Below are 22,371 nucleotides of genomic sequence, written 5' to 3'. Positions count from 1 at the left end.
CGTAGAGGAGAGCACCCGTTCTACTGCTGATGTCCTTTATGATTTCGACCGCGATCATGAGAATCTTGGGATTGCAGCTGTATAGTGTCTTGTGTCTTGGACTAGGTCATCGCTGGCAGTTCATACAACTCTTAACACGCGCGGTTGTTCACTCGTCTCCGCACTGGCACTCAGAGCATTCACTACCGCCACAAAACGTTGCAACATCCTTTGTTTATTCTCGCTTTTGATTTTGCTTCAAACGTCGAGACTCAATGCGCAAACCCAAGACGAAGCGTGGTCACGACCAAACCAAAATTGCCACGTCGACATCAGCGTCGCTAAGCTCAGCGCGCGGCGACGGCCACAAAGACCCACTCCCTATCTTGAAAGAGTTGCTCCCGTGGCCAATTTCACTGCTTGCCGCGTTTGCAGACTTCGGAACCATATTGAGTGGGTCGAGAGCCGTTGGCGGCGCACACAACGAAACGTCGGACTTCGACCTTTATCAGATTGCAGACAAAGGAGCTCTTATTAACATTGTCTCTGTCCTCAACTTTGCTCGTATACGATGGCACAATCTTCTCCTGAGTCAAATCGACGAGGAAGTGGTTGCGCATGGGCTAGCCGTGATCCCAATGGAAGAAATCGATCGTCTTGTGGTGGGTGTGTTTCATGGGAGAAATTGGGGGAGGCAGCAGGACATTGAAGAGTATCTGGAATCGGTATTGATACGATCAAAGTCCTACGGAAAGTACAAAGACCTCCCAGCCCAGTTCACTCTTGCTCTGAAAATGTGTTCCGGCCCGACTTGGAAAGAGAATAGGTTATGGGTATACACTCCTGGGGCTGACTCGAACCGATGCATTCGCAAACTCCCTCCGGCAATCACCGAGCCCGTGTCCGAACTACTCAAAACCCTGCGGAAATATTCCAGCGTTGATGACGAGGACTTACTCGAAGAAATTCCTGACGAGAAATCAATGGAAGGAGTCAAAAATGCCTGGAAAGCTGAAGGATATGCAGAACCGATGCTGCGTAAATGGCTCCGTTATAAGGCGATCGACCGAGCGCCATGGGTGAGAGATGAAGTCGAAACTCTTCTCAACACGATACTCCACGTTAACCAGACTGAATCGCAACCTACGGACACTGAACCACAATTTGCGAAGCTCTATGGACCGTTCAAGATACTTCGGGGAACATTGCCGAATAAGAAGCAAGTACAGCTTATGCTTATACCCCCGAAAAGAAAAGAAGGGAAACGGGAATATGGAATCATACGCACCGTCCTCAACTACCACGCGACTCACCCCATGGCGTTCATTGGCGGCGCCCAAGGCGGCCACCTATACTATGACACCACAAGCCAAGGAATAAGCTTGAAGCTTGACTTTAGGAATGACCCGAGGCATAAACACGCTGAGGAAGGCATCGTGAAAATGAAAGAAAGAGGTTGGACTTTTCGAGACATGGGTAAACATTGTCTCAGACGAAGCGCTTTGGATCGAAGCACCCATTTGACTGAATACGAGGATATCTACAAGTCTGCACGCGAGCGTGTACGCAAGGGCAACGAAGAACTTCCAAAAGAGTGGAATCAATATTTTGACGAAAGACGGCGGGCAGTCGAGACATACACTTGGCTGGAAAGAGATGGTTGTATTACGGAGATCAACAACACCGCGAAAAGCACGCTTTTCCAGTCAGACCCTCCCGAACTATTGTCCAACTGGGTTCACGACAAGCTGAGCGGTCACGAAGACGTGATCCCAAAAGACCAGTGGGAGGCAAGAGACCTTTTCAAGGCGGAATTGGATCTCTGGTTTGGCGGTTACAAACAGGATTGGTACGATGATCTATGTCACCTTTTGTAGACGCATGTCCAAGCCTAACTAGAAGCTCTTGCGAACATGTTACACGGGGTTAGGCTATACTTCTCTAAGCTCGGTCCGTACTAAGGCGAGGTAGACTAAAGCGGTAAGCCGTGCGGGTTGTCTGGCGATTCGTGTGGAAAAGAGTTATCGAAGTTAACCAAAAGGTAAAGACAATCCAATTCTACGTGCGATAGAATAACTAGTTGACAATCTGTGTAAGAGATGAACTATTTGAGTTGACCACAACGAGTGTAATAATGAAATCCAACACATTCTTATACCCATTGCTATCCATACCTGCCATCCCAACCATCCCATCTTGGCGGGAGGTTTGGGAGGGCGTTGCCATCCCTTTATGCGCTGCCATCCCGGATGGCCAGCCTTGGCGGGATGGCACATCACGTGACTCCGAGCCCCGCGATGGCCTCTAGCTTCTGATGTGGATGTGGTTGACCTTCAACCCACTTCCCCCATCAAGGAGAGAATCCTTCGTGTTACTTGTAACAGAACATTTGTTCCTTTATTGTCTAGACAATGAACCTTTCTTTTACAGTCTATCTGGGTGATTCTACCGTTGTAGTAACCGCCGGCTCGTAGCAGAGAACGAAACCATATTCCCTTTGACTCATCTTGAACTGATGCCTTACTTTAATTTTGCCGCTACTCCATTATCATTCAGATCGACAATTTTGGGCAGAGCCAGTATTTCATCAGGAACCGAATGCGGCAGAGCTTATCCAGCGATGTGTTGACCTTGTAGTATCCCAGCGTTGTCTTGTTTTGGGTCATGACCACTTCATCGTTTGCGGTGGGAATTGCGGTCTTGTGCCCCTCTTTCCAAACCATGCCCGTGAAACCCATTGTTGTTGGGATGCAGAAAAAACGTAAGTACCGCCATGCCAATTGACCACTGCCCTCGATTGAGATTCCTCCCCAATAGTGTGTTCAACTCATTATGAACGCTCATGCGACTAGCACCCTTCCTGATGCGACCGACGTTCTTGTCTGCCCTCGCAAATGCATCTGGTACTGCACGGTGTCCCACCGATGATAACAACGCTGCATAGGTTCGAAGGGGCAAGTATGTCTTATTCTCAAGTCGAGGTCATCATTGAAAATCGCAAGGCCGTTCAATAGATGCCCGCCGTGCTGCGCATACCTAGCGGAGTCGCGCGACATACGTCAAAAGGAAGAAGACATGAGAAGAATCACTGTTCAGATAACGACTACAGCAGTGGTGCTATCTCTAGTATCTCACCGACAAGCTTCCAGAGGGTGACAAGACAGTGGCCAGGTACATCGCACAGGGGCAAAGGGTTTCGTCGTTGCGAAGAGCCACGTTCCGATGCAAAGAGCAAAAAGTGAAGGATTTATCATACCACATCTCGAATGCCTGCCGAGCGGATCAGCTATGTCAGACTTTCATGCGGCACGTGCCGCTATCATAATTGTACTGATATCAGCATTGAAGAAAACACGCGCGTAGATATTGCATCCAGGCTCTGGACCCAATGCATCCCCTCCATCATCAATGTTTATCTGATCAGTCATTCATCTTCTCTCCTGCTCTTGTCCTTGAACGCGGGACCCGCTGTCTCTACCCGTATAGGGATAGTCTTAATTTTCTCACTCAAGCATTGTCATACCCGGACACTCTTTGAAATGTAGGTCTACAGGACCCAGCACATCTCACGTACAGAAAGCACCATATACCTAAGCACTGCTTTTCGTTTGGTACGCCTCCGTGATAGACAATCATGGGAAATCCATCCGAGCTGCGTTTGGTGAGTAAACAATGTATGGCTTCCGGGATGTGCTTGATCATCAACACTCGGGGTGCCATCTGGCGACAGAGTCTTGTCGCAGGTTTTGTAGTCGCGCCACAACTGGGATATGATGTGTAATAGGTTAGTTAGATTCAACGCAGATCTTCATGCCCATCAGACTTCAAGTTGGGGAGACTAACGCTCACTTCCATACGTATGACGGCCGTGGGAGAATAATCAACGTCAGGTTCCACCCTTCTATTGGTAATCTCCAATACAATGGGTAAACTTGCGTATTACAGAAGGCCGTGCAGTATCTAGAAAACATGGCGTATGCAGGAGGACGGCCCAGTTTTCAGAGGGCGTACTAGAGTCTACTGCCGATCTTCTCGAGCTTTAGGCTCCACCCCTGCAACCACGTCCTTAGCTGCGGCTCTGTGATTCTCTCGACTTTCGGCAGAAGACACAAGGCATTTTGGTTCTGGAAGACTGCATATCAATCTGCCATGTGCATAGCTTTGATGATAATTCGACAGACTGTAATCTGCTTACGCGTCATGCTTGCTTACAGCAAGCGAGCCAACGTCTTCGTTCCTGCAGTCGTGAGAGTCATCACCTCTTTGGTCATCTCGACCCTCCTCCTGGCGATATATAATACATTACTACCTACCCTGACCTGCCAATTCCCAAGTCTGCCTAATAATCACCTTATTGGTAACGTCTTCTGGTCAGCCATCGTGGTCCGACAACCATGAAGAGCTGCAAGCACGGGTCCTGGCTGTCTCTCCACGGGAAGAAGGAGATCTTGTTCCACTGTGCTAGTACTTTGAACGATATAGTCGCGAGCCTCGACAAGCCTGCCAGCAAGAGCCCGAGTCTGATCGTCATGCTTGGTAATGCTGGCAAGGGAACATTATTAGCCGATGCTCTCCCCGCTACCAGAGAACGCGTGAACAGTCGGTCGACTCACGGAGTGTCTTTACAACTAGACTCCGCTACTGCTTTCAGTGACCGTCCCATGCTGATTGCACACGAGGACATCTCGAAGCGGAGTACGTCCGTAGCAGAGCCCATGGCCGCTCCCTGTCACCGCCAAACGGTACGTGCATTGCAGTGGCAGGTGGATAGTTTAGCTGAGGCTTTCGATAGTCTACACTGTAGACTGGTCCGCCCGTTCACAGACGTGGTGTGTTTCTTCTCCACGGGGAGCCGTGATGTACACCATCAGGTCGATCGCATGATACCATGGCTCGAGCAGACACCCAGCCAAGGACCTCACATCACAGTGCATCCTCGACTACTATTCGTAGCGGCACCTTCTGAAGAGCAGAGCGAGGCGAGTGTACAGGGCCAGCTGATAGATCTCTTGCACACGCGACTGAAACAGCCTAGATCTGACTTGTCTTCCCGCCTCTCTGTATACGTTAAACATGCTAGCACCCAGACGCTGACAGATCGGATCAAACGCGAAGTAGACATTGCCAGAAACGAGCGCGTTCGCGACTATACCCTCTTGAACGCCGTGCACTTTGATCTCCTGTTCCGTCAAGCTTGCGACCATTTTGTCAGCAGCGGACGGGACCCGTTCGACATGGTCACTGCGTCGCGGTCGCACCGCCCCGTAACCGCGCGCTTGCAGACGTATCTGAGCGTTCTTCTCGACTCGGTAGACAGCTTGGACGATATGACGGAGTTTGCGGTTCCATTTATTGCAGGTTGTCTGGTGATAGACAACTATGCATACGACGTGCCCAGTCAGTATCCTGTGCAGACCAACAGCTTCAATATGCTAACTAAGACGAGTTCTCGACCCACTCAAGGTATTCTCGGCTCACTACAAGCCCGCTTGTCTGGACGCAGCTGTGAACAAAACCCTAGAGTCTCCGAGACACCAGGATAATGTGGTGCTGCTGCTTCGCACCCATTTGGTCTCTCTCATCGAACAGCGCTTCGTGCAAAGAAGTAAAACGCTCTGCACCAATCCGCTCGCGGAACTGCTAGCAGAGTTCCAGCCCTGGCTCGCGGCGAGAAAGCCTCACAGGATTTGCTTAGCCTGCATGCAAGCAGACCCAGAGCATAAGCTCACGTGTGGCCATATGATGTGCGAGAGGTGCTTCACAAGTGTGGGAAGCTGTTCCCAAATGGATCCCTATCTCTACACGTTGGACTGCTGCCCCTTTTGCTCCCAGTCTTGCCAGGCTACTGTGCGCACGAAGCCTGCCACTGCCGGTTTACGAGTGCTATCTATTGACGGTGGTGGTATCCGCGCTGCGATTCCCATCCAATTCCTTTGCGCGCTCGAAAAAGCAGTAGGTCTCGATATGCCGATTCAGGAACACTTCGATCTTGCCTACGGAACGAGTTCAGGTACGTTGCTGCAGGGAGTTTGTATTCTTTGGTCCGCAGCCAGCTCATTGTTGTACAGGCGCGATGGTGGTTCTGGCGCTTTACGGTCTGGGCATGCGAGCTGAGGAGACTTTTACTCTCTTCAGCCAGCTGTCAACACGCATATTTCGCGGGCGGAGCCAACTTGGCTTGGGACTTGCTGCCACAGCCCATGCCCTCATCACTTCGTGTCGCAACGGCCGGTTTCCTGCCAGCGACATCGATGACGCTCTGATGGAGATCTTCGATGAAGCCACCATGCTGGATCTCGAGTACATGTCTTCGATCGGGGCACGAGTCGGTCTTCCCGTTGTCGATGTCGACACACTGGACACGTGTCTGGTGACGAGCTACAACGGGGCTGCTCCCAAATACGGTGACGATGCATGTACAAAGATGTCAACGTATCGAGTCTTGCGCTCAGAAGATGTTGCCGATGAGATACGCGTCAAGGATGCGTGAGTTGCTTTTTTACTATCTAGAATTTTGATGCTAACATGATGCCACAGCGCACGATGTACATCGGCGGCTCCCTGGTGAGTGCTATAAGTGGTAGCCGATTGACTGACGCCTGACAGCAATAGGTATTTCACGCCACACAAGATGCCTGGCCATGGCACATTCATGGACGGAGGGCTAAGCGACAACAACCCTGCATGCTTGCCGTACAAGAACTCCAGAAGATGGCTCCTAGGCTGAGCCGTGCTGACCACTTCGTGTCCGTAGGAACAGGCATTTCGACAACGAGAGAGGTTGCCAAAGCCGACGTCTACCCCAGCCTGCTCTTCGGAAACAGCTCTCTGCAGCAGACTGCCAAGCACTACTGGAGCGAAAACTTCGATGGCGACAAGAGATTCGCCCTCATGCGCCAGATTCTGGCTGCATCATTGCCCGGAGGGGTTGCTAACGTAGATAGATGGCTCCATCGGTTCAACCTACCCGTAGAAGGTGAGCTACCTGATTTAGCTGACGCCTCTGCCATGGGGAATCTCGCTGAAGCAGCTCGTTCCTACTTTACGACGGACTCGGCTGTGCGTGACTTGGCCGACGCTGCACTCGCTCTCAGCTTCTACTTTGAGCTACGACCAGGACGCATGCCAATCTACGAGCGTGGCTCCTACACCTGTTACGGCTTGATTCGGTGTCGTATCCCCGGGATCAGTCCCGCGTTCTCCACGTTGATGCAAAAACTCGATTATCTAGACGCTAACTTCCAGATCCAGATGCAAGTGTGTGATTCAAGGCAAGCCATGTCAACGTGGATCGATCGGCATGGGAACTTTGGCCAACCCATATGTTTGCGCGTTTCCTCGCTCAACGAAGAACTAGACGTTCGCTTGAGATTGCACGGGGACCGTGTTCATCCTATAAGCGCTTCACCGCTAACGTTCAAAACCTTGATCGATCTACAGATGCTCGAATGGAGTGCGCTCGAAGATGTGCACGCCACTGCGAGCGTTACAGGCAAGAAGAGACGACTAGACGACTCGCCCCTGCCGGCAGGTAAGCGACGTTGCTTGGAGACGACGTGAGACTGTGTACGCTCTGACCCCTTTCCGCGTGCATGCTTTCTACACTCACTTCGAACATGGGATGGATGACCCGCCACAAGAGTGGAACCACCAAGATGACGCTGCGAATAAGTGCCGTGTGCGGTCCTACCACATCGAACGATGCTGGCATAGCGTCCAGTGAACAAAGCCATATCCAAGAAGCAGGCTCGGCTGCCCTAGACATGTCAGAGTGAAGCACAAAGTATGGTTGAGTGTTGATTCAGCGACAGGTACCAGAGCATCCCGGCCTGAGAACAACCAACTCTGGCACGCTGTTTCTGGTGTCTTCGCAGAAGTCAGACGTATGGAATCGGAGCTTTGTAATTACTGACAACGGCACATGTTGTCCGGTATCTCCAAGGGTAGCCGGAGCCTTAGCAACAGCTATAGATGACAGGATATAGATGCGAATACGGTAAGACATTGTTGTCATGCAGTTGTCGTCCGCGGCACTGATTACTTGATCTGGTGGCGAGATGCTGCTCTCCAGGCATCACCAATGCTAACAGGGGTGCGGAACAGCTGCGATGGCTGATACCTGTCCCTTCTCACCCTCCTCTTTATATAATTACCACATCACGATGGTGTACTCGGAGCATAAGCTTTTCCCTCCGCTTGTATGTCGCCAATATTGTTTCTACCGCAAGAGCTCTTGTTCGCGATCTGCGCTTACCTTCCCGTGGACGGACTACTCGCTCTGAAGCTGACGCACCCAACTATCAATGACAGACTACGAATCGACCCGCAATCATGGCCGAAACACAAGATCTCGCAATGTGCTCGTCTGGCAATACGTACCTACCTTGCGCCCCCAGATCCTGAGCCTACGCAAGAGTGGTGCATCTTGTGTCACACAGAGTATCCAACCAGCATGTTCTGCTCATCGAGTAGCCCAATCTGCACTCGTCGCTCTCACATTCAACAAGCTTCAGAGGTAGAGGTGCTCGAGCTCCCGTCGAGGATGTGCTGCTGGCATGCTGGTCGTCTGACGAGGCTCGTGAGAAATGCACCCGACAGAGGAGACGAGTGGGTCAGCTGCTTAGAGCTAATGTGCATGCATTGTGGATCGATTCAGGGCTGGAAGAAATGTGGCTGCGACTGCGACAGCTGTGCGTTCCGGACCGTGTGCACTTACACGCGTTTCTTGAACAAGGACACGAAATATAAACGTTTTACGTTTTGGAGGAGCAGTGAGAGATGCGACGGTGTCGCTAGGCAGGGGGGGCTTCAGGGAACACTGTACGCCAGAGAAGTTCACTACAACCCCGGTGCGTTTGTCTCGCTGCACAGCAGACCTGAACGCAGGCTAACCTTGACCCAGACACATGTGATGAGACCTTTACAGTAGATCTGCCGGTAAGATTCGAACCTGTGCAGCCCCGGCTATTGAGCGTTGCCGATCACGGTCGTCAAACAAGCGTCAGCACTTCGGCTTGTGTATAAGCACGGCTCTACACTGGGTAAGCATCATACATTGACTGGTGCGGGAAATACATAGATAGGCGATGCAGAACATAGCTGACTTGCGCCAGCGCGTATCGCCATGGAGCGAGAGGGGCTTAGCATGGGGTGCAAACATCTGGCTTACGGTGATTGCACAGCGAAGGAGGGGTCTCATCGGCGAACGCGCATGCACTAACGTCCATCGCCCGTAAGCGAGAAATGTCCCTCAGCGAGACGAATACAACTTCAATCCAAACCAATGCTCACCACACTCACTTATGGACTTGCAGCGTATGCGCTCTTGTTCTTCGGGTCTTTCTCTGTCGCCCTGCACCTTGTGATAATCAAATTACGGTGATTGTGGTCGCAACGACAGCCCATGTCGCACGCTGCTTGAGGAACCACTTTTGGTCTCACCCCTACTCAATCACTACCAACCCCATTTCCCGCAATCTGCAACTGCTACGGCGATAGGTGCAACCGAGGTGCATATCGCCCCTGATTTTCAAGATGCTTGAGCTTAGAGAACATGTACTCCGAGCTTATCTCTGTGTCAAATGGACCTCCGCTTGGTGTCACAGCTCGACCCCAACTATCCTATTTTCTCAGCTGCAATGTGGCACTAGAGATAAAATGTAGATGCACCGCAGTTTCAAATCTCTAGAAATGTATGGGGAACTGTGAGGTGCCTGTAGAGTTGGCTCATCTCGCTGAGGGGCATTTCTCGCTTACGGGCAGGGGACATTAGTCGCCTTACGCAAACCGCCCTGACCCGAAAGGCTTGTGGCTGACACAGGCCCATGCTGACAAGAGCTAGTGCTGACAGGGGAAGAGCATCAGGAGAGTCAGGCATGAGCGTAAGATCAACGATGTAATCGATACTGTAGCCACGTCCACACAGTGTGGCTCATGGTCAGCCTGGAATCAAACAGGTCTATTCTCATGCTACCATGATATGACAACCGTCGCAGACAAACTCGCTAACTTGCCGTGCGTGAGAGTAATAAGTCGTGATACAGGTAGACTTACCGGATCAGGTTAGAGTATGCCCCACATGGCAGCACTTCTGGAGACGGGAGCATAATCGACATCGCTCCCAGTGGGTGAGCAGCAGCCCCCGAGAGATTTATTGGCACGGGTCGAACGCGAATGAGAGCACCTCGGATCTTGAAGATCAGGGATAGTTTCTATGGAACTGATGAACCCCACTCCTACCGTGGGCGAAGCCTCTTTGAGCGTAAAGCTGGGAAGCATCGTGTTACGCGATGATCTCGTTCTCTATAGCTTGCCAGTGCACGCAGTCCACCGTTGTAAGTTGCTGTCATTGCAGGCTCTGAGACTACGTAGCTATGTCATGGTGATAAACCCTTGATTTGCCTGTGCAGAAAGTAGCATGCTAGACAGTCAACGAGTAAGCCGCTGCTCGTGGATCTAGTGTTGACCAGCAGTACGGCATGCCTCCACACAGCCCACCCAAATCAAAAGTCTTGCTCCTCACGGCCGTACTATAGCGCTCCATCGCGGATCGGAAATCCGCTTCCGCCTTCTGCACACCCGTGGGCATCCTCGCCAGCATCGTTGTGTTGTCAAACATGTGTACGATCGTGTGGTTGCTGTCGACAAAACTGGGGCGGTTGAAGTCTGCCGCCAAGGCGATTTGGCTAATAGAAGCTTCTACCTGTGGCAAGAAAGGCATGATATCGTGGGCTACTTTGGAGGTCGGCAGGGGCGAGTAGAATGCGAAAGGGTGGAAAGGAAGGGAGCCCGAGGCACCGACGAGGGCGTTTGAGTTGAGCGTGCCGTGTACAATGGATACCAAGTGCGCAACGTGTGTCAAAACATCGATGAGAGCGCGCTGGTTCTCGATGGAAGAGGGAAAGTCAACAATCCTGGCAGGTTCGGCTTCCCTGACCCATGCCTGCAGCTCAACATCGCCGGTAATGTCGCTCACATTTGGGTAGTACGACTGGACGAAGACGGCCATGAAACGGCGGATGGCGGCGTGGATAGCGGAGGCATCCTGGTAAAAGGGAAACGTCTTGATTTTGGGCCCGAACGCAGAGTCGATCAAGCCCCGTCTTTGCAGATTGGGCTCGAAATAGTTGGACTGGAAAGCGCTAGCCTCGCCCGTCTGGTATAGCGTATCGGTGTAGTTTCCTGCTTCGCTACTGTTCCAGGGGAACAGTTGGTCAATGGGACCACCGGAGTTGAGCAGGCGTTGGACAGCCACGACTCGGAACGCCCAAGCGTCCTTGAATACTGTGCAGATGGTATCAGTGTTCATTCGGAACTCTAAGCTAGGTGGTGGGGCTCACGTCGATGGAGAATGGCCATGATGGGATGTTCGTCGCTCAGTGTTCGGATAGCGCTCAGGTACACAATCTCACCCACCACATGGGTAGCTGCAAGATGATACCACTGTGCATGCCAGAAGCTGTTCAAGTTGAACATCATCTTCGCCAACAACCAGTCGTTCGGCAGGTCCTGCGGTGTGTAGACGAGGTCGGAGCCTTCTACATTCGGTTTTATGGCGAGCGGCAGGAAGTCATGAGAGACTGGGTGGATGTAGAAGTAGGCTTGACAAGCAGCGCCATGTCTGCCGGCAGTCTTACGCAGATTTGCTTGGTCGAGGAAGTCGGTCAGGAACAGACGACCAGCCTCCTGGAGAGAGGGCAATGTTTGACCAGCGACCGCTTTCGCGTTGGAGACAGCGAAGGGAAGTCGTGCGTCTTTGGGAACGCGCGAGATTCGGTATGGATTCTCGGACAGCTGGGTCATGGAGAAGAGTAGGTCGTCTGTGTAGTTCGTCAAGATGCCTGGATAGGGTCCTCTGGGCGCCGAGTGCTTCCACTGGCCTTTGTACAGCTTTGCGTAGTCGTCTATGGCATTCAGCCCGCCCTCCTGGCGTACGTTAGTTGGGAGAACTGGACACTGGGTGTACTTGGCTTACGCACTGCTACGATAGACGCTGCGGCTATTCTAGAATCGTTGATAACATTGGCATACACTGTATCTTGGAAGTCGCTGAAGCGATCCGCCACCCCTTTCGCGGTAGGACCACTTAAGGAGCCTGCCGGGTAGAACGCTGTGTTCCCAGCAATCGATGGCCCATACTCCCATCCCGCCCGCTTTTCTGCGAGCGCAAGTGCACGCGTACTGCTGCTCGAGGCGTTGGGGATTGTGAACGGGGAAAGATTCTGGTGCGGGCGTTGAACTGAAGCTTCATGCACAGGTGTGCTTGCGTAGAGCATGAAATAGATCTGGTTCCGCATTTTGGCGAAGAGGATAGGGTAGGGCTGTGTAGATGGACGAAACAGCAGACAAGACATCGCAATCGCCTTTGGCAGATGCATCCATGGTGTTATATATGATCGCGTAGTATGTCATTGCGATGGGTTTGTGAACAAGAGCCTCGTTCCACCGTTGAAGGCGCTGCATTCACTCCAAGAGCCACACTATTCTGACACAGTACTACAGTAGTGCATCAGGCTTCTCTAGGAGGCCTCGTTTCCCGTAAGCCTCGACCTTTGGCAGGTCCAAAGAGCACTGTAGAGAGCTATGGACATTGTGCCGAGAGTGTGCGGTGCAACACAGGCTTACATCTAGCTTATGGTGATCAGATGCAGCTTACGCCGGCACACTACATACCTGCTAAGGTGCACAACGCGAAATCGCTGACAACAAAACTCTCGTATAACGTTAGTGTTTTGAATTGCCTAACTCTTTACCGTACACATGATCTGTCTACGGTAGACGCCATTGCGAGCTTGTCTGGGACGGTAAATGCTGCTAAAGATCACATCTGCCTCACGTGGATCCATAAGGCTGCCTCGCCTGGTTTGTGCAGTCAGGACAAGTTCTGAGCACTCAGTAAAGTAGGTCTGCCGCCGTATTACTCTGAAAACTACTGAAACGAAGCAGGATGTGGTACGATGGCCTCTTATGGGTCTTTGCAGGATTGGTGGTACTTGGTTTTGCTGTCTCCCAAAGAGGAAATGCCATGGAGCGTTACCGCGGGGTTGTGTTCCAACATGGAGGCCGTCGACCGTTCCAAGATACCGGACGCACCGGGACCGGGTAGTCTTCTTACCTTGCAGGCCAGCAAGTTTATACCGCCCTATTCAGGTCCAACTTCTACTCCCGATATGGCCACGGACGTGTCGGCACCAGTCTTGAGGGTAGCTTTGCGGGGGGACAGAGTGGCGCCAAAGGTATACAGGGTACATCACTTTCTTATCGAGGGCTATCAGTAGGCTACATGGGGTGATAGAACGACAACGAGGTCTGTCTATAGGGATGGCTGCTCTCGAACCAGACGAGCGTTGGGGTCATAGCGATCTGAGCGATGGTTCGTGATCCCACAGTAGTTCTAAGATTTGTCACTCCTTCGTTCTTCGCATACAGCTCAGCTGCTATCAGTTCACGTTGCGTGTGAGATTACGCTGTGCTATGGATGACTCAACTCAGCAACAACGCGGGCCGACAACACGAGATCGCACGAGCTGATAGGCATTCATTTCTCATAGGGGTGTATCTACGACCTTCCCACGTCCTGCCTCAAGACCCTTCCTGCGTCTCCGCTGTGGAGGTGTCTGCGGACGCCAGTAGGAGATGTCCGAATGCCTCTACCCTCCCAGCATTGTGCATGGTCTCTCTTCGCATATGTTTCACCGTCGTCTGTATGCTGTCAGAGAAAGAGCTCAACGTGCTCTGCCTGCTGCCCATGAGGCTTTGCAAGTCCAGCCACTCGCAGCCGTGGAGAACACCACTGGCCGCACACGAGTCCTGGTCGTGGTGTGGACCACAGCGCCAGCCCGAGTCAAAGAATACTGGGAACAAGCAGTGGTACAGGTTCTGCACGGCGCAAGTTGTCGTCCTGTCGCTAGCCTCCGCCCAGAACGACCAGTCGATCAAGACTAGGTCCGGCATGACAGGGACCTCTCTTCCAGGATAACGGAGCATCATGTTGCTCTGGCTGATGTCTGTGCAAACCAGTCTGCAGTCGACATGTAAGAAGTGGAATGCGCGAGCAGCCTGATCAGCCACATGAAAGACTATCTCTTCAGGAACGGGATGTGAGGCCGCATTAGCGACGTCAAAGACCTGTTGAAGTGATATGCCAGGCAGGATCAACTCCATACTGTACCAGGGCTCATTCGACGTGTTGTACTCGTAGAGTTCTGCAAAAAGATGCCGCACGGATTCTGTCCTATTCTGCGACACGCGTTTCATCGCCTCCATCTCGGCGAGCAGCCTGATAGTACTGCCTTTGATGCCCGAAGGACATCCTGGAAGACACAGCTTAACTGCTTGTAGCGCTTGCGTGCCCGTGCCATCAGATTCTTCCCGATGTTGCAGGGTTCTGGTCTCTTGGATATGCAGCTTCGATTTGGTCGTTGCGGAGAAGACTATACCAAAAGAGCCGATTCCAGCTACACCCAGGGGCGAAAAGTGATCTTCAAAAGTATCCCCACACGCTTCTGGCAGGCGATCATCCGCTGAATCCGTGCTAGACATGCTCAACAGAGAGGCTGCAAACGGCGCTTGCGAGTACCTTTCTGCGAGATTTCTACTCCCTATATGAAAGACCACTGTCTCACAGGTGCAGCATCACTGTCATCATTCTGTCATAATGATGTTCTATTATCCGGATTATTCACTTCCTTTTCTCAGGTGTGACATTGGTCACTGCGGCGAGACCTTTGGATGCACCCGCTGTTCATGCCTGTTATCCTATTACTTGTGAACCGATCTAGCGAACTGCGGGATTTTCACTTGGCTGGGGCATAAGCCGTTCGGGCCATTTCAAGGTGATTTCTGTGACTGGGTTAGAGAGGGTCACAGCCACATGCAGGATGGCAGCGCTGGTGCTGATGCATTATGCTGATGCACATGTGTGCAGGGTAGACAATGTACCTGCGTCACTACTTCGATAATTACAGTCATAGAAAGTCCCTGGCACGCGTAAGCAGCAGCGAGTTGGAGCTGGACGTTATCAGCAGCGATATCCATACCTGAACGCAGCAAGTTCCTACCCCAACACGCTTCTGCGGTCCAACAATCACTGAGGAAGTTCTCTGATGCGCAGTTTCTCCAGACCCGTCTAGTATCGATAATAGAGCGACTAAAAACGTCCGTCGTAGAATGCAAGTCTGACTGTACCATTGCAATACTTGAAATACTGCCGCGATCATCAACTGCGGTAGTAATACACCGATAGTGGCTGAAGACCGTGGCTGCGGTATCTTTGCACTCCGTGGCCTCGACGCTTAGGGTACGAGCAGTAGCCCGTTACCGTCGCACCGATGGGTAAGATCAAGCGCGTCTCGTGCATTGCCACGCCTATGCTGCTCACAGTCGTGTCCTTGGTTTGCTTCCTCGTCGTCGCGTTGGCGCAGATTTCTCCTAGCGGCCACAGCACACCGCTCGAGCGAGATCTCTACTTCTTCAAGGTACCTTGCCCTGTCCCGTACCGATACCTCTAGCGGAGTGTACAGGTAGACACTGACAGCGAAAGATAGGCAGACACAAGCCGCATAATGCTAAGTCCCCAGAGCTTGCTGGATAGCCTTCCCGATAGCGTCTTTGGCATCGAGGTTCCTGACGCCCTCCAGAGCGTAGCGAAGTCCGGGCATCTCAAAGACTTCTACGTAGTGGGCCTCTTCAGCTACTGCGAAGGTGAGACCGATACGGAAACAGGAAGAGAGACGGTGACGCACTGCAGCGCCTGGAAGTTGCCATTCTACTTCGACCCTGTGGCTGTCTGGCAGCTGGAGAATACAAGCGTGCAGGAGATCCTGGGTGAGCCATTTGCCAAGGGCATGAAGATGTACCGAAAAACGGTCGAATGGACGCATTACGCCTTCGTAGTCGTGTTGGCGCTGACTGTGTTAGAATGCGTAGCGGGGTTACTTGCCATCCGTAGCAGAGGGTATAGTTTGTGCGCGACCATTGTTTCCTTGGTAGGCTTTCTATTCTCCTCGTCCGTCCGCTTACTGACATGTACGGCTAGGCGCATACTATGCTTGCCATTGCGGCAGCAGCAGTCGCGACCATCACCTATGTTACGCTGACGGGTGTCTTCGAGTCGGTCTTGCGCCCATACAACATTGAGGCATCTCTGGGTGTGCGCTTGTTCTCCATTCTCTGGCTTGCTGTCGCCTGCTCCATCGCATCGAGCTTCTTCTGGCCCTTGAGTGCTTGCTTTTGCTCTGGCAAATAGATCCTTGCCTCAGCACTGCTCCGCCGGCGCCGAGGGTACGATGCGCCATGTGCTAACCGGGATGACGCATCTCAGCGTAAGTGCATACCGGGTGCTGTGGATTGGGACATCGTTGGGAACGGTAACTGTAGTCGAAGCATCGAGATAAATATGCGTTCATCGGCGTCCGCCTGCACTGCCATGCGCACTAGGTTGATGAAAGCGCAGTGGTCTGTAGGAGGGTCGCAGGTCAAGTACCACACGTCTAAGTGCCGCATTCCATTATAGAGCACAAAGATGTAGCTAGTATTCATAAATGGTGCGTTGGGGCGTGTACAAGTTACCATTCTCCTATATAAAAGACAACGTGTCTTTCTATTTGTCTGCGAACATTGGCCGAGATGATTCCAACAGTTTGTGGTCTTGTAGTGAGTAGCATTGTCGTGGTGCCTTGCGTGTTCCTGAATCCGCACGCATCTAGTCGAGCGCCCGGGTAGCGTCGTTCCCTCAGCAGCGACCTTTGCATGGGATTCCAGAGTGGAGGAGTTCCAGCATATGGGCTCACGGAATACCACCGGCATGGGATTCCACCAGATCGGCCACGAGACTGCTACCCCACTGGGCGGTGTAAGCCGCTTATGCGTGCTGCTGGCCACATGACCATGACATGCTGATATTGGCCGGCCAATGCCACATTGTGCTTACGCCGTGATCCGCAAGATTACAATAAGCTACAACGTGTGCAGTGTGCGTTTATGTTCTAGTCCAGCCAGCGCGATGGCACTATTTCAGGAAAAAGCTGCCACCGTGTGGGAGTTGGGGTAGTCAGCAGTCAGCGGCTTGGGAATGATCTTTATAAGAAGGGATGCGCTTTGCCTCGCCCTCAAACGGTACTTAAAGTGCGATTGCGCAGACTTTCACTCGTTGCATAATCGATAGGAAATCACATTACACAAATAGACCTCGATGCCACCCGCCACACGGACTTCGGTTGTAGGATCGAGGGTGCAAAAGACAACCCCTAACAAAAGCATATTTGAGAAGTTTAAGCTTAATGATGTGCTCTCAGACAATGGAAGTTCCTCGAGTCTACAGCACGTTGACATCTCCGCTAGTGATCAAGAACAGCGCGATGACACACCTATGCAGTCTCCTGTGACGGACGCGCCTCCGCAGCCCTCTCCGGCCTTGCAAGGCGACAAAGGCGTGATTGTTGCCAAGGAAAAGGAATACTGTCTCGTCCGCTTTCCTCACTCGCTAAAACATATGGCTTACGAAGATGCCGTGAGTCGACATGAGGATGGCAGGTTGATTCTGACAATAATGCATCTAATTAGAGTGTTTAATGACCAAGTTAGAGTCTGCAAAAGAAGTACCGCGACAGCTTCGCCTCGAAGGTTCAATCCGTGCTCACCACTGATAAGTATGGTAAGAGCAACTGGCGTACCTCAGAAATAACTCTCGGTGAATGTGAAGAGGGAGAGAACGGGGCGTATAGGATTTCCCGGACCAACGCATTAAAATTGTTGAAGCAGGGTCTGGAGGAGCACGAGAAGAAGGCCCGCACACTGGGTCCGTCTCAGGGCACTTCCGCGTTGCCCGCAGAGTCTCTGAAGACCCAACACGACAACGTCCAAGATCTGACAGAACAGAACAATGATCAGAACGACGAAATAACTATGCTATCTCCTGTAGTGGAGACGCCCCCGCAGCCATCTCCGGCCGTACCAGGCGCGAGAGGCGCAATACTCAGGAAGGAAAACAACAATTGTCTCGTCTACTTTAGCAATAAGCTAAAACACATGGATTACCAAAAGGCTAAGGATGAACTCCACCATGACAACGTCAATAAAGACACTGCAAAACTCCACTGTAAAGATGACGAGGTTGATCTAATAGCTTTGAAGACGAAGGAGGAGGATGTCAGCGCGTTTTACTCAAAGATCGATTCCGTTTTTACCAGCCAGCGATATCATCCCAAACGGCGCAGCACAGCAATCAAGCTTAAAGGAGACGAAAGGGTGTACATATGGTCAGCCCATAAGGCGTAAGAGTGTTGGACAAAGGCTGCTCTTGACAAACACATGACTTCTGACGAACCTGGAGCCCTCCTTAGGGCTGCCACTGCACCGCTGGAAGCGCTGTTCTTAGCATCTGACAGAACAGGACAACGATCGGAACGGCGAAGTAACTATGCTATCTCCCGTGACGGACGCGCCTCCGCAGCCCTCGCCGGCCCTGCAAGGCGACAAAGGCGTGATTGTTGCCAAGGAAAAGGAATACTGTCTCGTCCACTCTGATTACTGGCTAAAACACATGGCCTACGCAGACGCCGTGCTGCCGCCACATGATGAAGGTCAAGGGGATGGGCAGCACAACCTAACTGCTGGACTTAAAGGCCTTTGAGACTTGAACATGACTCTGGCAACAGTTTTTCCTCAAAAATTGAATCTGTGTTGACCACCGAGCTATATGGTTCCAAACGACGCAGCACAGCAATAAAGCTTACTGGAGACAGTAGGGTGTATACCGTGGCCAAGACTAGCGCGGAAAAAGTGTTGACGAAAGCTGTTTTTGACGATCACAACAACAATCCCACGCACGGATCCGCGTCCTGGTGGCGACGTAACACATACCAGCTGATCAATCATCTGCCTGTCGAGACCTGCCCTGGTCACCAAGGCCACGAGAAGATACCAAGATGGGGAACTCTCAAAAATGCAGTGGTAAGTATCTGATAGTAGGGAAGGATCTTAAAAACCCGAAACAGCAATTGAGAACGGTAATTCCATATGGCATGGTCCGCGACGTGATAACATATATCGATCATATACTCAAATTCAAGACGCGCAAGGTGAAGGGACTGCCATTTTTCAGGACACGAGCTATAGCAACAATGGACTGCACCCTAAGGCGGACCGCAACTTCCTGATCGACATCAAACGTAAGGGGGAAAGTCCGAAGATAACGATGAAAGATGCTATTCTGTGGAAGTATCAGTCGAAACAATAAGATGAGCCGTAGATAAAATGGTGTTCTCTTATACCCAAGATCCAGGTATAGATGAGAAGCTGTACAGAAACTAGAACATCGTTACGACGTACAGCCGAGGATTCATCCGGAGCAGTGGGAGTGCTTTCGTTGAGGCTGGCAAATCAAAGGCCGCTCGATAAGCACTTGAAGGATAAGTGTTCCCGTACCGTGGGAAGAGTACACCAAATAGCTCTGAGCAAAGGGTTCGCTAGGGATAGTCGGCAACGCCCAGTTGTGTTTGTTCTGGAAGTTCTGAGTTTAATGAACTAGAAACGCATTTGCTGAGGAATTATAAAAACAGTTGAGGAATTGCAGGTATATGTGAAAGCTCATTACTGCTAGGAAACATGAAGTAAGTCCTATAGTGGTGAGGTGTGTCGATGGTGCTTCGAATTCATTGGGAAGTTCTAGACCCTCTGTGACTTCCAAGCCTGTTAATACCACTTCTTGTGTCTGCTCTTTAGTACATCTCAGTTTCTATGGAAATTGTTACAAAATGGCTTTTCCACATGTGAACAAGTCGCTAACGTCCCCCGCTACGCAGCGAGAAACCCGGTGTGCCGAGAAAATGGGCTATTTTCATGCTTCTAAAAACGCTGCATTAATGTTGATAGTATGATAAACTCATTGCCACGTCAGAAAAATAAAAACCCCTTTTTATAGGGCGCGAATTGGGAAAGATCCTTAGGTGCGGACACTCCCTCCAGCGGGACAATGAGGGGTAACCTTCCATACGCGGCGAACAACCCGGTAATATGTTGAAGCAATGAGGTAGTGCTAAGATCGGGAGATCTTGCCTTTGCGCCTTCCTCACTGGCCAACATCGGCTCGCTGGGTTGTTCGTCGCGTAAGGAGGCAGGTTCCTTCGCGATGCATAGACAGTCTCGTGCACTCCTTCCAAGCTAATCAACTTTATATCGACCTGACTCCACTGTGAAATTGTTCTCAAAGATTGGCCATCGTCTACACTTTCAATGCAGGCCATGCGAACATTGCCGGCCAGCGAATGATGCAACGCACAATTCCCTTTGAGGCGTCAGAAATGCGTCATGGAACGAGTCAACTATGAATTCTATGAGTTAGTATTCCGGCTCCATTGGACCATTGGAAATACCTAAATAATCTGACTTCTGGGACGTCATGTTGTTTTCGATCCAGAAACTTCTGTATGATCGATGCCAGCCCCTGGCTCCAGTCCTGCTCTCCCACCATCACCAACCCCACTCACCATCACTCACTTCCACTCACTCACATTTCCACTATCACTCTCACTTTCACTCGTTCTCGTTCCTGCCCTGCTCCCACCCCATTCTCACTATCACTCTCACTTCCACTCTCGTTCTCGTTCCCGTTCTCGTTCTCACCTCTATTCTCACTATATCACTACCTCCACTTCCTATGCTTAACCCCTACTTCGACCTCGCGTCTTCTTCATCTTCTGCAGAACTCTGACGTGTCCAGATTTCGGTCCTTGTCCTTTTACGCTTGCCTGTTCTTCATCTGAACTCGCATCTTCATCTCTCGCCTGAGGGCGAAGACGCGGATCTCTTTTCCCGTCGACTGGACCTTCAGCTTCTCGTGAAATAGACCCGCAGGTTCTTTTGGGATAAGTCCTTCCAACTCGCGTTTGTGACTAGTTCAAGTTCTGCACGAAGCCTTGTAGATCTTCTGCATTGCACTTGATCATTGTTTGAAGATTTTCGATAGATTGAGTTTCGCTGCTCTTCCTATGATATTCTTGTATTTTTAAGTTCTTGCTGACTGTCATGATTTTCTTTGACATTTTTTAAGTTCCTTGTCGGACTGCTCGTGATCTTCTTGGCATTTCTAAGTTCCCTGCCGGATCATGTCATGCACTTTCTCCTCTTGATTTTTGGGACCTCCGTCGATTGTGCGTTGAGGAAGGTTTCGCAAAATCTTTCTGCAAGCTATGATGCAGTGGAGGCAATCTGGCGAATCGGGGGATGGATTTCATGCAATGCTGAGCAAATGATCATGGTTGAGAGGACGTTCTGCGGATGCAGGTTGTCAAAGACACTTTGCGTGCTATAAAGCTGTTACATCCGATTAGGATGGGGTTCTTGTTAGGCCTAAATGTCCCAGAAGACTCGCAAAGAAGGAAGTTGATGTGCTGCACGCAAAGGACCCTGCTCACATGACCGCTTCGTGCCATACCCAGCGAGCAAGACGCTACCTGTTCATCTGGATTACGTACACTACATGAGAAAACGCCTACTGATACTAGGTAGTTGATTAATCGGACAAGCCTAAAGCACCTAAAAGATAAGCAGATTCACAATGACCCATGGTGATCCTTTTATTTTGAGGAATTCAACTGCTTTTATTCTAGGCGGTGGAGATATTTGTCACAGGAAACGGATGTTGGTGCGGACTGCCCACTACCAGCTGTGGTGATTAGATGTGCATGAGAGGGAAGAGGGAGCAGGTTGTTCCAGTATCATGTCCTCGCATGGGGTGGGTACACTTATCAAACACACGTGGCTGATAGAACGATCGTTTTGGTGCCGGGTCGCGGCCGGGTGCCGACGAGCTTGGCGGCGATGTGGCCGCCAGCACTGGCAAGCAGCTACACTCACCCATTGGCATACCAGTCTTGTGGCATCTGCCAGCCTGGAATTCCATGCTCGCGGAATTCCACAGCCCACACATGGAATACCACGACCCTGGAATTCCATGCGGAGGATTACTGCTGACGGTGATGCTCGTCTGCGCGACGGACAGGGCTATATACAAGCCGTGGGCTTCAAAAATGACGACGCCTGCAAGACGAGAGACGGCTCCCACGCTTCTCTCCTCGCCCCTGCATCACGATGCACCACCCTGACACACATGATGAGGCCTCACGACGTACAGCCCGTCGAGGCCGCGGTTGACCGCTGCCTTTGCGGAGGCAATCGACGACGATGCATTTGCAAAGGCGTTGTTCGGGCCATTACTCGGCATTCTGGGATCTCCTCATAGGGCCAGGTGCTGAAACTAGGGGCCGTCATGGGTTTTGCCTTCGGCGGCGGGCTGAGGGTGGATGGGCTTGCCATTTCGTTTGAGGTGTTTGTCAGTCGCTGTAACGGCCGTCTTCGAAATCTTCCCCATCCCGATGCAGCACCGACTTCGAC

The 22,371-nt window shown here is 51.5% G+C and overlaps 6 protein-coding genes across 6 annotated transcripts; 4 read left to right on the top strand and 2 right to left on the bottom strand.

The window, feature by feature from the left end:
• Nucleotides 1-254: 254 nt before the first annotated feature.
• On the top strand, nt 255-1,856 carry ALTATR162_LOCUS80 (uncharacterized protein; the record flags this gene model as incomplete). The annotated part of the gene is made up of 1 exon (XM_043307673.1): nt 255-1,856. The coding sequence occupies one exon, from the start codon at nt 255-257 to the stop codon at nt 1,854-1,856; it is 1,602 nt and encodes a 533-aa protein (XP_043163608.1).
• A 2,517-nt stretch (nt 1,857-4,373) lies between these two features.
• Nucleotides 4,374-7,539, top strand: ALTATR162_LOCUS79 (uncharacterized protein; the record flags this gene model as incomplete). Its single annotated transcript, XM_043307672.1, has 5 exons — nt 4,374-5,376; nt 5,426-5,989; nt 6,048-6,454; nt 6,517-6,543; nt 6,592-7,539. The coding sequence occupies 5 exons, from the start codon at nt 4,374-4,376 to the stop codon at nt 7,537-7,539; spliced, it is 2,949 nt and encodes a 982-aa protein (XP_043163607.1).
• A 2,860-nt stretch (nt 7,540-10,399) lies between these two features.
• On the bottom strand, nt 10,400-12,275 carry ALTATR162_LOCUS78 (uncharacterized protein; the record flags this gene model as incomplete). Its single annotated transcript, XM_043307671.1, has 3 exons — nt 10,400-11,262; nt 11,319-11,904; nt 11,958-12,275. The coding sequence occupies 3 exons, from the start codon at nt 12,273-12,275 to the stop codon at nt 10,400-10,402; spliced, it is 1,767 nt and encodes a 588-aa protein (XP_043163606.1).
• Nucleotides 12,276-13,560: 1,285 nt separating this feature from the next.
• On the bottom strand, nt 13,561-14,520 carry ALTATR162_LOCUS77 (uncharacterized protein; the record flags this gene model as incomplete). The annotated part of the gene is made up of 1 exon (XM_043307670.1): nt 13,561-14,520. One exon carries the CDS (start codon nt 14,518-14,520, stop codon nt 13,561-13,563), a length of 960 nt encoding a protein of 319 aa, XP_043163605.1.
• A 788-nt stretch (nt 14,521-15,308) lies between these two features.
• On the top strand, nt 15,309-16,225 carry ALTATR162_LOCUS76 (uncharacterized protein; the record flags this gene model as incomplete). The annotated part of the gene is made up of 3 exons (XM_043307669.1): nt 15,309-15,455; nt 15,525-15,965; nt 16,016-16,225. The coding sequence occupies 3 exons, from the start codon at nt 15,309-15,311 to the stop codon at nt 16,223-16,225; spliced, it is 798 nt and encodes a 265-aa protein (XP_043163604.1).
• Nucleotides 16,226-17,170: 945 nt separating this feature from the next.
• Nucleotides 17,171-18,255, top strand: ALTATR162_LOCUS75 (uncharacterized protein; the record flags this gene model as incomplete). Its single annotated transcript, XM_043307668.1, has 2 exons — nt 17,171-17,488; nt 17,563-18,255. 2 exons carry the CDS (start codon nt 17,171-17,173, stop codon nt 18,253-18,255), a joined length of 1,011 nt encoding a protein of 336 aa, XP_043163603.1.
• Between the last annotated feature and the right edge of the window lie 4,116 nt (nt 18,256-22,371).

The sequence above is a fragment of the Alternaria atra genome (assembly GCF_907166805.1).
Source record: "Alternaria atra isolate CS162 genome assembly, contig: 16, whole genome shotgun sequence".
Lineage (NCBI taxonomy): Eukaryota > Fungi > Ascomycota > Dothideomycetes > Pleosporales > Pleosporaceae > Alternaria > Alternaria atra.
The sequence above is the reverse complement of the archived record's forward strand: the minus strand, read 5'-3'. Positions and strand labels throughout refer to the sequence as shown.